This window comes from Aureobasidium melanogenum (assembly GCF_000721775.1).
Source record: "Aureobasidium melanogenum CBS 110374 unplaced genomic scaffold scaffold_24, whole genome shotgun sequence".
In the NCBI taxonomy this organism is placed as follows: Eukaryota; Fungi; Ascomycota; class Dothideomycetes; order Dothideales; family Saccotheciaceae; genus Aureobasidium; species Aureobasidium melanogenum.
In genome coordinates, this window is record NW_024470076.1 from 59,376 (window position 1) to 74,145 (window position 14,770).

Genomic DNA, 14,770 nt, shown 5'->3' on the forward strand with positions numbered 1-14,770 from the left:
AGAGGTTCGATAACCAGATTAACCAACTGCCTTTGTCGTTTATAGGCCCTTGTCACCAAACGTCCAAGTCACTGTTTCGGGTACTCCTCGATCTTCTTTTGAGACAGCTCTGGCGGTTCGTGATTTTTGCAAGTATGCAATAAACTCTATGGAAAGGAGAGAACGTTCATCATCAAACAACCATACATTAACAACTCATCCTCAGCTCCAATGACATCTAGCCGTAGATCATGCAACTCATAAGAGAACGAATATGATGGGCCTTGCGCAACACAGATTGCAGTGATACTATGAGAAATTCAGGCTTTCCTCCTGTATTCAAGGACCGTGGCCATGAAGATCCTTCGGGTTCTCCGTCACATACAGATTGTTGTTTATGCCGGTCGTTGTGTCGTAGTCTGCATACCACGTGCTTGGATCCCAGCTAGAAATGTCATCCAGACTGGAAAACTCGTCATTCTGAAGCCAAACGATATCGCTGGTTACAAGAGGCTCAAGTGGAACATCTTGGTGGGCATTGATACCGGTCGACAAGACGTTCAGATATTGTTGAGAGTCTGTCGAGAGAACGGGTCGATCGTGATTGGCGTCACCCTCGAGATGTGGTTGGACCGGGTCAGACACTTCTGGCGGCATTGCAGTAGTCAACCTTCCAGAACTTGGACTGCTGGAGACTGTCCTGAGGGTGACTAAAGATGGAGGATCCTGCTCAACCTCATGGATTCCGTATCGCGCTAGGAACAGTCTACGGATGATTGGGATACGACTTGCAAGATCGTCCAGGTCGTTGGAGGACTGTATCATTTCCCGAAGGTGAAGTTCGAAGTCATCGACAACGGATGATATGATAGAGATCACCGGATCCTGCAGATCTGAGTTTGTTAGATCGTCAAGTACACTAGACTCGAGAGTCTACCTACATGGACATGGTGTGTGGCCCGTTTCAGGAAACAACCGTCTGTAGGCAAACCGCCACTTCTCTTCATCTGTACCACCTCTCAGACGCTGGTTGACTGCTGATTGTAGGGCTGTGCGTTCGTCGTGAGTCATCCACCTTATACGCTTGACAGCAGTCAATGGGACTGGGGAGCATGGTTCCGGGGCAATTTGGTGTGCCTGAAGCTCCCCAGGGCTGCCAAATCCCATCCGAGCACACCTCGGGCACTGCAGTGGTTGATCGCCATGCACTCGTCGTAGATGCTCGCTGCTCTTGGTCAGAATACTTTGATACATGTCCCAGCTCTCTAATTGTGGTAACTCACTACAACCTATTCATATTCTCAAAGTCGTGCGTCTGGCATACTAGGAACTTGTTTTGTGTTTGAGTGTTAGATCTGTACATCACCGGATCATGTTTATGGTATAAGCATGCAAGGCGACGTGGGGATACGTTTTCACACTCGCCTGTAGTAACACGTCTTCTTTTGTTCGGTCTGTCTCTGTCACTTCGGCCACAGTCGTCAGATTTACTATGATCGGAAGGTTTACGGGATGAAGCAGCCTGAGACGAGGACGGAGAAGGTAAAAGAGGTGTAGCTTTGGGTGAAGAACCTGAAGATCTTTTTGAAGTCGATGTGAGCTGTCGAAAGAACGCATCCGACGTGCATCGGATTACAAGCCAAGCTCTGAACTTGGAGATCTCCAGATCAAGGAGAACGCTGTCGATATCATCTGCTGATCCTCCAGAACTGGCCATAGAATCTGTGTCTGTTGGATATTGGGAATCCTCACTGCCTGAATGGCTCTCAAACTGCTCGTATGTTCGATCTTCCTTGTCAGAGTTGGCAGACTCATGATTTGTCTCCTCGTCACATTGAAACGAACCAGGGCTCTGAAGCTGGTCTGAAGTGAGACCGTATCCGTCTCCAATAGAAAACAAGTCATTTGAGTGGTATGGCTGACTTGGTCCTAAAGTAGGGTCATGATACTGTAGAGACATTGGTAGCGGAAGTGATCCCCAATCATAGAGGCCACGAGGGTTGGTCTCTTGAAAAACATGACCGCCGAGCTCTGCCGTATCTGCTGGATTGTGGTGCTCCTTTGCACATAGCTGAGATAGTTGGTTATGCGTAAAGCAGAACGGATATGTAGATGGTTCCGCAGGACCGAAGGAGAAAATCTGGTCTGAACTGGACCGGTGCTTGGAAGGTATCGGAACGGTCATCGGGTAACCTGGATTAACATTTGCTTTGGCCATGCGATCAAATACTGCGTTGAGGGGATCCAGCTCTGGGTTCTCGTCGATGGTTAGTATTGCACAGCCTAAAGCTAGGCCTTTCTCTGACTGTGGGCCGCGATTAGCGGTGTACAAGCTCTCTTCAGAGCACCATGAGGAATCAGAACAACCCGTTGAAATGGTAAGACCAGGTAGGGCGACGGGACCAGATGAATATGATCCAATGGACTCAGAATAGATTGGATTCGTGGAATCTGAGGGGGATGAAGGAGGGACGTGCCGGACCGGGCTGGTTACATTGCTTGATACGGGGTTCTGTCCATGAGAATGACTTCGATCGTTGAGTGACACTCTTCGCGGAGTCCTAGCACTAGCCAGCTGTTTCCATTCAACCGAATTTGGTGTCACCTTTGAACTGTACACTCTGCTCAGCACATCGTACAATGTATAGTTTGTTGCATGGACTTACTTCTCGACAAGCTGCTCAACATCCATGGCTGTTCCCATGTGCATTCGACTTATGTGCGCTTTGAACTTGTCTTTTCGAGTCCATAGCTTCTCCCTTTCAGCGCACGTCGGTAGCGCACATCTCCAATAGCATAGCTTAGCCCCAAGCATCAACCCCTTCTGGTGTCTTTCCAAATCGTAAGACGTCGCAAAGTCTTGTCCGCATGTGCAGCCTTCGTACCTACACTTGTATGGTCTACTATGTGTCAAAGAGTGCTTCCTGTCCAGAATCAGTTTTGTTGCACTCAAGCAGTAGATCATAGGATAGCGCACTTTTCTTCAGCTTTATTTCTGAACCTCCTGTCACAGTGGGGACATTTCGGAAGCTGGAAATCTGATGATGCATGACCAGGCTCGGGATCAGGCCAAGACTCTGCGTGAGCGCTTCCAGCCACAAATTGTTGCTGTAAATCCTCGTTGTACTGCAGACCTTCCCCGCTACCAGACACATAGTTGCCGTAGGGACTTCTATCTGGTTCGATCAACTCAACGTAGACTGAGGGTTCCAAGAAGATTGCGGGTTCCGCGTAGGTTCTACTCAAGGGATCTTCGGTCAGATTTCCCTCGTACCTACAGATTGTATCTGGCTTGGCGTACGAGAAACCGTATTCGCTTGTCATTGTCAGTATATTGGTGTTGGTTGTGAGAAACAAGTGCAGAGCTCTGGGGAAACCCGCAGTAATGTACGAGTGCTTCAACCGAGCAGGGGCGTGGGGGCTGCATTTGCGCAGCTGCGTAGAATGCTTCCCCCGGGCTGAGCTGCAGAGAATCCTAGGGTGACGGTTTTTGGGGAGAAGAACGATCTTTGCCGAGAAGTACTGTGCATTTCTACACCTATCATAGGGTGGAGAGGGAGTGACCTGGTAAGAGATTGCGACTTACGCAAGCGCGCAAAACCCGTCCAGAAAGTCCCAGATGCAAATTCATGCTTTAGATTTAGCAACTCACGCGACTGCGTGAAAGCTGCCCTCATATCTCTATTGCCAAAATGTGCCATACTGTCAGTAATGGACGACATTCATAAAGCAAGGTCGCACCGTATACGATAGGAATGTTCGCCAAAGTTCTTGACATTCACCTTTTCATCATGTCTACGAGGAAGCAGATCGTGCAGTGGAATATCGTTCGTAAAGGCGCGAATGGCCTTTACTACCTGGAAACCGTGTTGATCGAACCTGAGGACTCAGGGGCGGCAATCTTCACCCGAATCCAGAAGCTTTGTTATTCCTTTCGGGATACTCTTAAGCACAAGGTGTCTTCAATATTTCACTCCCCGGTTGTGTATACTGTTGCTGCTGTCAAGGTGAGAACGCTCAACTTCCAATGTTGCCCAGACTGACTGGTTCCTGCAAGGGCCATGAATTGACAGATGACATCGAAGCTCAGACTTCTTTATGTGAAGTTTTCGTCAAGAGTCAGCGCTACAATGAAGCATATACGCTGGCACTTCGAGACCCTGCCAGGTTCGAGAGACAGGACAACCCGAACTTCACAATCAACCGCTCGCAACTCGCAACGAGTGGAAGGCCAGGACAGACTATACATGCTCTTCTCGTGATTCAAGAGATCCGACACGTTAAAGTCGTTTTGCTTTTCGGAGCTGTTGCTGTGTTGTCTGTTGGGATTGGAGTCATGGCCGGGCATTTCAGCAGAGACGTCAACATGGGCGTAGGTGTGACGGCAGGGTTGTTTCAATTCTTGACGATGCTCCAATGGTCGTATATCTGGGTAGCTAGAAGATAAAAGTGGTCGAGACGACAGGAATAGAGGCTTCAGAGCATATCAATGTGCCCTCTCGAAAGCAGCCTACCTGAGGACTGATTTCTGGCAGAAGCAAATTCTCGATGTTTTGGCAGCATCTATTTTGAGCAGACACGAGTGACAAGCGAGGGTGCTGAAGTACGTACTTTTTTTACGATAGCTTATCTCGCAGTTCATGTACGGCTGTCAATATAGCCGTTGAGTCAGGTATTCTCAGTGAGGCCGTTGATGCCGGCATTTCAGCTAGTCAGGTATTGAAACACAACGTCATTTACCAGGGCTTTCCATGTCGTGCGAGATGATAGGCAATATACAAGCAGCCACCAGCGTCACGATAGCTGTCAAAGATATGGCGAAACAAGAGACTGTCTCAGAACGAAGAGAAGAGCGGCAGAGTGACTCGCCAAAAGTTGTTTGGAGCGTCGTCAGCCGTGAGGGGAAAACTGGTGGTCAGCGCAAGGGGCGGACGGACTTGGCTGAAGTTTGAGGAAGGAGCGAAGGTTTGTGGAGAGGCGAGGCTAAAAGCGTCCACTGCTTAAGTTTGGCGGGAACGGGCGAAGGATCGACAGATGGTGCTCGCTGCGGCTCCAGAAAGACAACAAAACTGCAAGCACGCCTGTCTCGATCGCACCTGCCATTCTCTGCCTATTTTCTGCCATGCGCCTGCCATTGACATAGCCATAGCGCATCTAATATTTCTTTCTCTTCTCGCAACTCCTCAGTCTCGAACAAATGGGCAAATGTACGCCTTCTCATGACATTCTTCTTATCGCGAAAGATACTGATTAAGACAGGGCGATATGGTGTAATTCTGGATGCCGGTTCATCTGTACGATCCTCCACCAACCCATGCCCGTCGCAATGACACGACTGACCTACTCAGGGCACCCGAGTCTATATTTACCGATGGCTCAATAACCAGCGAGCGAGGAAGGACGGCTCTGATCTCGACCTCAAAAGTCTGCCGCAGCTGGAGACAAAGAAGAAGTGGACGCTCAAGATCAAGCCTGGTGTGTTGGCCTGATGTTTGTCGCTTTCATACACAGAGACTGATGTGTTTTGACAGGAGTCTCGACGTTCGGAGAGAAGCCAGAACTCGTTGGCCCCGACCATCTCAAAGAGCTTGTCGACCACGCCCTCGAGTACATCCCCGATGACCAAGTCCAAGATACTCCCATCTTTCTCCTCGCCACAGCTGGCATGCGCCTACTTCCCGATGTCCAACGAACCCAAGTCCTTGACAACATCTGCTCCTACCTACAAAAGAATACCAAATTCCAGTTACCCGACTGCGGCCTACACATCCAGGTCATTCCTGGCGAAACAGAAGGACTGTATGGATGGATAGCTGCAAACTACCTACTCGGCGCCTTTGACGCCGATGCCTCCAAAATGCACCTCCATGGCAAGGACCACTATACATACGGATTTCTGGACATGGGAGGTGCTTCTGCTCAAATTGCATTTGCACCAAATGCCACTGAAGCTGAGAAACACGCCGAAGACCTGAAGTTGTTGCGCATGCGCAAGGTCAACGGTGACCCAATCGAGTACAAAGTCTTTGTCACAACTTGGCTAGGCTATGGTGTCAACGAGGCTCGCAGACGTTACATTGAATCACTAACAACAGCAAGTCCCGGAATCGTTGAGTTGCCTGATCCCTGTCTTCCTACTGGTTTGGAAGTCACTAAATCTGGTCACGCAATTCCTCCTGGTTCTCATGAGGCGGCTGGAAGAGAAACATACCTTTTAGGAACAGGCAAGTTCCCCGAGTGTCTATCTAAGACATACCCCTTGCTGGACAAGGATGCGCCATGTCTAGATCCTCCGTGTTTGCTGCACGGCGTACATGTCCCTGCAATTGATTTCGATGTCAATCATTTCGTCGGAGTTTCTGAATACTGGCACACTACTCACGAGATCTTCGAAATGGCTCACAAGGACAAAGCCTACGATTTCAACACCTATCAACAACGCGTTCTCGAATTCTGCAGTCAAGATTGGAAGTCAATACAACAGGGTGTGAAAGAGCAAAAATGGGGCCAGAAGGTTACAGAAGAGAAGGTGGCCGAAGTCTGCTTCAAGGCTAGTTGGTTGATCAACATGCTGCATGATGGCATTGGTATTCCAAGAGTTGGTCTTGAAGGTACAAAAGGTGGTCACAATGGTACGAAGGCTGTAATCGATGGAGCGAAAGAGAAGGGCTTCCTGGATCCGTTCCAGGCCGTGAACAAAATCAATGATGTCGAAGTCAGCTGGACGTTAGGGAAGATGGTCTTGTACGCTGCTTCACAGGTGCCCGGTCCGGACGACAAGGCACTGGCAGTTGGTTTTGGCAGTAATGTTCCTGGACCCAACCTTCCTAAGGACTTCCAATTTGCAGGTGGTAGCCCTGTCACCTTGCCGACCGATCTCAAGGATGATGATGTCGACTGGCACGACAAGCTCTTCACATCAAGCTCTTCCCGCAGATTGCCAGGTTTCCTACTATTCCTAGTCATCCTCCTGGTGGCAGCATTCCTCCTCTGTGGTCGGGACAGGCGCAACACCCTACTCAGAAAAGCAGGCTTCTCACCCGGCAAAAGCAGCAAACGCAAACCTAATGCTGTAACAAACAGCCTAGGCAAACTTTTCGGCAGCAATAACTCTGGCCCCGCATATGAGCGCGTCCTAGAAGGCGGCATTGGTCCTGACCCCTCTGACTTCGAATTGGATGATATGAACGAGAACGATTCGGACTCGGACACCAGCAACGGCCGCACTTCTGGCTGGGCCACCCCCAAGATCAACAACAATGGCTTCAGCAGTCCAGTCTTGCACACTTCACCTCGCTCTGCACGAGTAAATCTCTACAACCAAGGCTCTCAACCAATGTCTGGATATTTCGATGGACCCGCTACTCATGGCTCGAGCACTCTATCTCTTGCTACAACGCCTGGATTGCAAGTGCCACATGGTGGTAGAGGTGTGTTGGCGAGGACGGAAAGTAGAGAGCAACTAGCTACTGCGACATTGCGCTCAGGAAGCAGGAGTCGGGCGGCCAGTCCTAGTCGGATAAGAAGCCCACTCATTACGCCTCTCAAAGAGACTGTCGAGTGAACGGGAGAGGGCTCCTAGAGACGACCAAATTTGCATTTGAAAGTGGCGTTCAATGGAGGATTTTCTGTCTTGTCGTTCTGTTCCCCGTCCTCTCGGACCTTGGGAGTCTTTACTGTTACATCTCTCACGAGATCTGGATTTGTATTATATTAGCGTCGGTGTTTCCCCCTAAGAAGGAAGGGGCGTATCAAACTTTTTCGACATTCAATCGAACTACCTGCTTCTGCACGCTCTCTCTGTTGGTATCATGTCCTTTGCTGTGACCTGTTCTGTAGTTCTGTACATATATGGTGGGTTAAAAAGTGCAGCAAACAACGAAGCTCATAAGCAGACTTGATACTTGGAGTAGGTGGCATGAGCAGACCTAACTCTATGCATTTTGTGCATTTACTCGAATTTTGCCACATTAGTTTTTACTTATCTTTGCAGACTCTTTATTCTGTCCAAAGAAGTTTTCCTGTATAATAGAGGAGCATGGCATGTCACGAATGCTATCTCTCGTCTCGTGGATTTTCTCAACTGCCTGCCTTCCTGGTATGTCTACCAAATGAAATCAGGCATTAATTTTCAGCTCCTAAACATGTATTTGGTTGGTTTTGGGGCGCCCATGGTTTTTTGTTATCTCAAGAGCTCGCTCGCTTTTGACCTGTTTCGAGCGCTTCTGCTTCAGCACACACTTTTGGATCTTTTGTACTTCTCTTTTTTGCCTGGAATTGATTCTGCCCTTTCGTTCTCCTGACCTCTTGAGTGGGTACTTTCGTTAAGAAACTGGGAAGAGAATGTGCTTGTAGCATAAAAGACGTATGATTTGCCTGAGATATGATAGACGGCGGCAAGAAAAGAGAAAAACAGAAACATGCACAAACCCTGTGGTAATAGGTCTTTGTAGAAGTGTTAAACGCCTTGTTTACGCCGCAGTTGCCTCCCAGAACACAGCAACGAAAACCAGCAAAGGAAAAACGGCAAAGCAAAATCCAGCATGCAGAAAGGTGTGCCGGCAGTCAGAGATGAGGTGAGAGTCCAAAGCAGGACCAAGCCCACTTCCAACATCGTGCCACCTCTTTAACAGCAATTCTTCCCCATACCACCCGCAACACCCTGACCCTGGTTAACATCAACCTGACTAGCTCCAGCTCCACTCGCAGCAGCACCAGCACCGCCGCTCGAATCAATAATACGTTTCTTGATATCCGAAGCCAGCGAGAAGAAAGCCTTTTCCACATTGATGTTTGACTTTGCGGATACTTCGATGAATGGGATGCCGAGTTCGTCAGCCAGGGCTTGGCCTTGCTCGGTACTGACGGCGCGTTTTTCTTCCCAGTCGCATTTGTTGCCGATGAGGATTTTGTTGACGCCTTCGCTGGCGTGTTGTTCGACGTTTGAGAACCAGGTGCGGATGTCTGTGTTGCAGAGTGGTTAGTGAATGAGACAAGACAAGTATATGAGTGAAAATAAAAGGAAGGGAAGATTTGGGGGTAGGGACAGCAGGAGACAAGACTTACTATTGAAACTCTTCTCATCCGTCACATCATAAACCAGCAAGATACCCATAGCGCCACGGTAATAAGCAGTAGTGATGGTGCGGAAACGCTCCTGGCCAGCAGTATCCCAAATCTGGAGCTTGACACGCTTGCCATCGAGTTCGATTGTGCGGATCTTGAAGTCAATGCCGATGGTGGTGATGAATGATGGGGTGAAGCTGTCTTCGCTGAATCGCAGCAGACAGCATGATTTGCCAACGCCCGAGTCGCCGATTAGAAGGAGCTTGATCTGTGGAAAGGAAATGTGTTAGAAGACATGTTCAACTATCAAGGTGTTGACGGCGGAAGTGGGGTCCGTACGAGGAAGTCATAGTTGCGGTTTTGGCCTGCCATGGCGACGGCAGAATGTGGGAGAGAGTGACAGCGGTTGGCAGTGAGGGGTGCAGAGGTTGCAGGTGCGACAGTGATTTATCGGCAAGCAGCGAGTGCAGAGAAGTGTCGACGACGATGAGCAGTGGGTCGAAGGCGGTGTGTGTCTGTCGTTGATGGTTGATCGAGGGGCACAGGATCCGATGGTGTAAGAGACAGGGGAACAAAGACAAGAGACGACGTAGGCGGCTTTGGATTGTTCACAGGCGTGGAGTAGATGTGTATAGACAGACAGCGGCTTGTATGGTGGATGAAGCGACAACGACGACGTCAAGGGTCAAGGCAGATGCCCAAAAGTTACCGTTGGCCAATGTCCCGCCGCCGCTGCTCTCAATCAGCCTGCGCCTGCCAAGTGTCCCGACCAGACCAGCCACGACCCCGACTTCTCCAAGACCCCCATCCACACAGACTTCAACACTAACAACTGTTTCGAAACGTCTCCATTGATCAGCCTGATTCACAAAAACCAACTCCCAGCCATGTCAAGTACAGTCCTGTTTATGCCTATTGAGAGGAGAGAGAGAGAGATATCTAAAAGTATCGCTTGTACGCCCAGCGGATCCTGTTCACCACCTTCCTCTGCTTCTTGACTCCAGTCCGCACATCGACCAATTCCTCCACATCCTCGACAAAGTCCCTGAATACCTGTGCAGGCATGACTCGGTATGCAGCCTCGCGCAAAACATGTACCTCGCACAACAACAATCCATGATCCTTGTAGTACAACTCTCCAAATTTCTCTGTAGGTGTTGAGTTGGTGAGTACGCGATCAATGTTGCGCAATTGTCGCATCATGTGTCCTTGCTTGCGACTTGCGTCTGCGCCTCTTCGTGATGTAAATGCAGATGACATCCAGCGTGAAATACCGATTGTGACGAGAATGCCAGGAGTCAATCCCACGAAGCCAAATACCAGTTCTTGACTCTTGAGCAATGCATCGATGCCGCCCATAGCCACTTCGACATCGACTTTAGTCTTTTGTACTTGAATCAACAGTGCGCGAATCAGGTTTCCACGGATGGTACCCATGAAGGGACTAGACAGATCCTTCTCGTATGCTTTGAGCACTGGTGTCAAGTCACCCTCGCGCACCTTGGCTCTGATGCTTGCAATTTCTGCATCTGTAAGTGGGTTGCCAGTCTCTGTCGCATTGCCTGGGTTGTCGACTGCAAAGTCCACAACCATGCGTTCCAAACTAGCTCTGTCACCCTCGAGAGACCTTTTCGACATGATCGACACCTCGCTGTCTTTGTCATGGCGAATAGTCTGAATGACCTTGCGAGTGGGCTCTACACACCAGTTGATCCAAAAGTCGCGAATGGTGTGGCCAAACTCTTGAATCCAGGTAAGAATTTCCGCTTTTCGGTTGACGAGGTAGCGGAGGATGGTGCTGGACGAGAGAATGCCTACAGTGATGGGGAACCAGTATCGAACAATACGTGATGGCTTGCCGTGTTTTTGCACCATGACCTTTGACTGCTGCGTATACTCGGGTATTTTGGCGTGTAGCATCTTGATCAGTCTGTCGGCGATAGTCGCAGGATGTACTCCCAGCTCGGAAGCTTCTCCGTTTTCTTGTGTGTAGACTTCAACATCGTAAAGCGGATCGTCGTCAGTAGCTGCTGCGATGGCTGCGTCGAATTTGTCAACAGCAAGCTCTTCTTCGTTGACCTTGGCGAGGACGGCATCCATAAGAGCAACATTGCGTGCTACACTGGCCTTCCACTTGTCGCGGCCTTGAGTACCATTCGGCGTTGCAAAGCCTTCCCCATGCATGTTTTCATTCATCAAGCCCTCGCCCAGCAACACACCTAGCGCGTTGGCTCCACGCAATCTGCATCTCTTGAGCTCGCTCTGCTTCTGGCGAACAGAACCACGAATCCTTGCAACAGGGCTCACGACACGTTTGCGCATCTCCTTAACACTCTTCTCCCTAACCACCTCTTTGACCAGTCCATAGAACTCAGACCAACGCGCCGTCAAGCTCTGCTGAGCTTCAGCACCAGCATCGCGAATGTTGAAATCAGCGCTTCTTCTGCGAACGTCGGCCAAGACGTATTGGCTCCACTGGGCCAGACGGAAAGGCGCAGTCTGTATGCTGTAAAGTGCAGTTGCGTGTCGACTGCCTAGCACCTGATCCCAGTACCAGACATCGTCTGCAAGTGCAACTGTCTCATCTAGCAGGCGCGACAGAATCAAGCCATATACCTGAACGGTAGCCTTTGCAACCAGCAACCAAGCCAACTCTTGCTCGTATTCGCCATCGTGCTTTTGCGTGGACAGATCCTCTCCTTCGTTCGGTAATGAGATTTGGGCGCGTGTAAGGTAGTGGTGAATTTGCGACGCGGATAGTAGAGGGTTTCGCGAAGAAGGTGTTATGGATAGCGATTTTACTAGTGATTGTAGATGCTCTGCGCGGTCTGAAGGGAAGTGCTGGTCATCGCCTGTAATGTTGATGGGGCCGACAGGTGGTGGTGCATTTAGCTGTAGACGATCGATTTGCGAATCTACTCGCCGCACTTGACTGTAATCTTGTGGTCAGCTCTATATGCAGTCTTGTGTGTATGCGCGAAACTCTCTTCGTGTGCTATAGACTGTCACAGCATAGCTGTAGAAATGCACAATCTTGTCGCGAAAAACGTGGTCTCCAGAGAGATCCCATTAGAGACTATCTCACTGGCTCGAGTCGCATTTCCGTTGTGAATGTGCATTTCAACAGCGTATAACAACCCCTCCACTCACGATGGAGAGAGGGTAAATCGCAAGATCATGACAGTCTTTGACACGGAGAGGTTCTAGCTTCAGTAAGCAGCGCTGGACAATAGGCAACTTACTCGATAACAAAAGACATATTCGCGCCTGTATCCGTAGGAAACAAGACTCAGTCCTCTCTTGTCATAACTTTGTAAAAGACCTTTGTGTAGCTGATCAAAGCTGTGCAACGTGGACCAACAAACGTGGAAGCCAAGTTGTGATGATGATGACGAAAGTCTTGCTTGCCAAACCCGGGGATCGTCATGTGTCAGAAGCATGATTTTTGTGTGCCCAACCACACCAACTCACAAGGCTGACTGCATATACGAGGTCTAACGCTTTTTGGAGCACATTCAACCAGTCATGTTGCAACTCGTCCTGAATCTGAAGCTTCTCGCGCTCTAAACTTACTGGTAGCGGCGATCTAGTCTCTCATTTTCAGGTTCAATCACATGAGCAGAGTTCTAACCACATCTCTTGGGAAACACTCAATATAAGAATTGGAAACGTAGGATATTTTGTCTTGCATGCAACTTCATGCATCTATCGTTCGTAGAAGAACTAGGCAAGTCGGAACCGAACTCGAATGTTTGCTCGCGTGTGTAGGCATCTCCCCATCTCGTCTAGGAAAAAGAACTCCATCCCAATGCAGAAGATACGAAAAAAGAAGGGCAATCAGAAGAAAGAGCTCCGGTAAGCGCTGAAACCTGACACCTGTAGAGACACAAGATATTCAAGCATCATCATGCCAAGTCCGGAGAGCACGCATAAAAGCGTGTTGGAACGTAAAGTAGACTTGCGATGCGCGCTTACTGGGCCTTTCTGGCCTTTGCGAGCTTCTTCTCTCTTCTTCTCTTGGAGGCCTCAGGGCCAGCCTCGGTGTCCAAGCAGTAATCCCACCAGCGGAAAGAGCTCGAGTAGTTGCCAATGAACTTTTCATGGTGAACGTCGTGGTGCTCAGCGCCAGCCCAGAAGGGAAGGAAGTGGTGGAGCGACCAGGGGAACTCATAGCCAGAGTGTGCGTCAATAGCTTGGAAGAGACGGAGGACGATCCAGATGTACATGGTCAGAATGTGGAGGTCCTTGGTGATAGCGCACCACACGATGGGGATACCAACGGTACCGAAACCCAAGCTCATGACTTCAATTGGCGAGGCGTATTCGGCAGCAAGACCGAAGGGGGCAGAGTATTGATGGTGGATCTTGTGGACAGCCTTGTAGAGAGGGCCCCAGTGGAAGGCGCGGTGCATCCAGTAGTGCCATGCATCCTCGAGGACGAAGAAGACTGCGATCTGGTAGGCCATCTTGTAGAGAGGTGGGAATGGGACGCTGGTGCCGAGGCCGAAGAACTGAGCCATAGGGTGGAAGAGCCTGGAGAAGCTGGAGTTAGCAATGCGATCATGGACGAGTATTCTGAGATATTGTCATACCAAATCTGAGGAAGCTCAACAGTGAAGTGGCTCAACAGAACGAGCTTGGCGCATTGCCATTGTTCAGCGGCAGTAGGGATTTTTTGCTGAAGACCATGTCAGCGTGCTGATTGGGAGGCGCAACACAGGAAATTGCTCGACATACGTTCTGAATCTTGTACTTGTTGAAGTAGGGAATGCAGTCGATGATGATCCAAGGAAGAGAGCGGCCGAAGTAGACGAGTTCGTGCATCAAGAAAGACATGATACCAGTGGCGAGCACATCGTTGCCGATGTATGCATACCAGGCCATCCAGAGCTTCTCAAAGTAATTGAGGTGGACATTGTACTCAGAAACCTTATCGAATTGGTTCCAGTATGTGTCGGAGGTGTGAGGGAGAGCGTGCTCAAGAATAGCTGTCGCGTTGCTATCACCAAAGTCAGATTGCGTGTCCCTGAATTCAACAAAGTTGTGTACAAAGGGGGCGTAACTCACAGGTACGACATGATTGCAAGCCTCTCTAGAACCTTCAATCGCAGCTGAAAGAGAGAGAACCCGTAGGTGAGTGTGTATGTGTGTAGAGCAACAGAAGTTCTGAAGAAGTGATGAGCTACCCTTTTCTTAAACAACCACACGCCGCCGCCCACGTCGGACCAACGTTAAATTTCCAGTGAGGACCAAAATCATACGATTTGCCCACATATGGTTCCACACGGTCCCTGAATTCGCGGAGGCTAGAAGGCCGACCAGCCCTTTGGCGGTTGATCAAAGCCAAGATTTGGCGTTCTGACCAATCATAGCCTTCACCGCCTGCGAGCTAAGCATTGAGATCATCTCGTCGACGCGCACAAAACAAAGGGCCATGCCGGAGAACTCCCTTTTCTTTTTTGCCCCCTATCAAAGCCACAAACCCGAGCTCATCCACCTTCCGCCGTAAGGAACAGACACCGGATTTCTGGTCTGATGGCGGCAATTGCGTGGCTCCACTTTGTAGCATCTTATCACCAGATCTTATAGAATTGTACGAAGATCCCGAATACCATAAATCCTACATCTGCTGTTCAAATCCCGGGTCGCCGTGTTTTGTGATTGTGGTGGCATGCATGGATGGCCTCATTTCTCGTACCATGTTTGAGGCTTGACCTGATATTGC

The 14,770-nt window shown here is 49.7% G+C and overlaps 5 protein-coding genes across 5 annotated transcripts; 1 reads left to right on the forward strand and 4 right to left on the reverse strand.

Moving 5' to 3' along the window:
• Window positions 1-318: 318 nt before the first annotated feature.
• M437DRAFT_68870 (uncharacterized protein) lies at window positions 319-3,303 on the reverse strand (the record flags this gene model as incomplete). The annotated part of the gene is made up of 5 exons (XM_041025187.1): window positions 319-872; window positions 921-1,261; window positions 1,401-2,600; window positions 2,646-2,864; window positions 2,957-3,303. The coding sequence occupies 5 exons, from the start codon at window positions 3,301-3,303 to the stop codon at window positions 319-321; spliced, it is 2,661 nt and encodes an 886-aa protein (XP_040876556.1).
• A 1,895-nt stretch (window positions 3,304-5,198) lies between these two features.
• On the forward strand, window positions 5,199-7,543 carry M437DRAFT_56676 (putative nucleoside diphosphatase; the record flags this gene model as incomplete). The annotated part of the gene is made up of 4 exons (XM_041023093.1): window positions 5,199-5,273; window positions 5,328-5,454; window positions 5,511-7,250; window positions 7,392-7,543. 4 exons carry the CDS (start codon window positions 5,199-5,201, stop codon window positions 7,541-7,543), a joined length of 2,094 nt encoding a protein of 697 aa, XP_040876557.1.
• A 1,062-nt stretch (window positions 7,544-8,605) lies between these two features.
• Window positions 8,606-9,417, reverse strand: M437DRAFT_56296 (ras-domain-containing protein; the record flags this gene model as incomplete). The annotated part of the gene is made up of 3 exons (XM_041023030.1): window positions 8,606-8,943; window positions 9,046-9,313; window positions 9,385-9,417. The coding sequence occupies 3 exons, from the start codon at window positions 9,415-9,417 to the stop codon at window positions 8,606-8,608; spliced, it is 639 nt and encodes a 212-aa protein (XP_040876558.1).
• A 567-nt stretch (window positions 9,418-9,984) lies between these two features.
• Window positions 9,985-12,304, reverse strand: M437DRAFT_77991 (NCA2-domain-containing protein; the record flags this gene model as incomplete). Its single annotated transcript, XM_041026919.1, has 2 exons — window positions 9,985-11,977; window positions 12,288-12,304. The coding sequence occupies 2 exons, from the start codon at window positions 12,302-12,304 to the stop codon at window positions 9,985-9,987; spliced, it is 2,010 nt and encodes a 669-aa protein (XP_040876559.1).
• Window positions 12,305-13,016: 712 nt separating this feature from the next.
• On the reverse strand, window positions 13,017-14,016 carry M437DRAFT_56456 (ERG25, C-4 methyl sterol oxidase; the record flags this gene model as incomplete). The annotated part of the gene is made up of 3 exons (XM_041023055.1): window positions 13,017-13,578; window positions 13,638-13,723; window positions 13,783-14,016. Coding segments are annotated over 3 exons (882 nt in total), but the record flags the coding sequence as incomplete, so codon positions are not given.
• Between the last annotated feature and the right edge of the window lie 754 nt (window positions 14,017-14,770).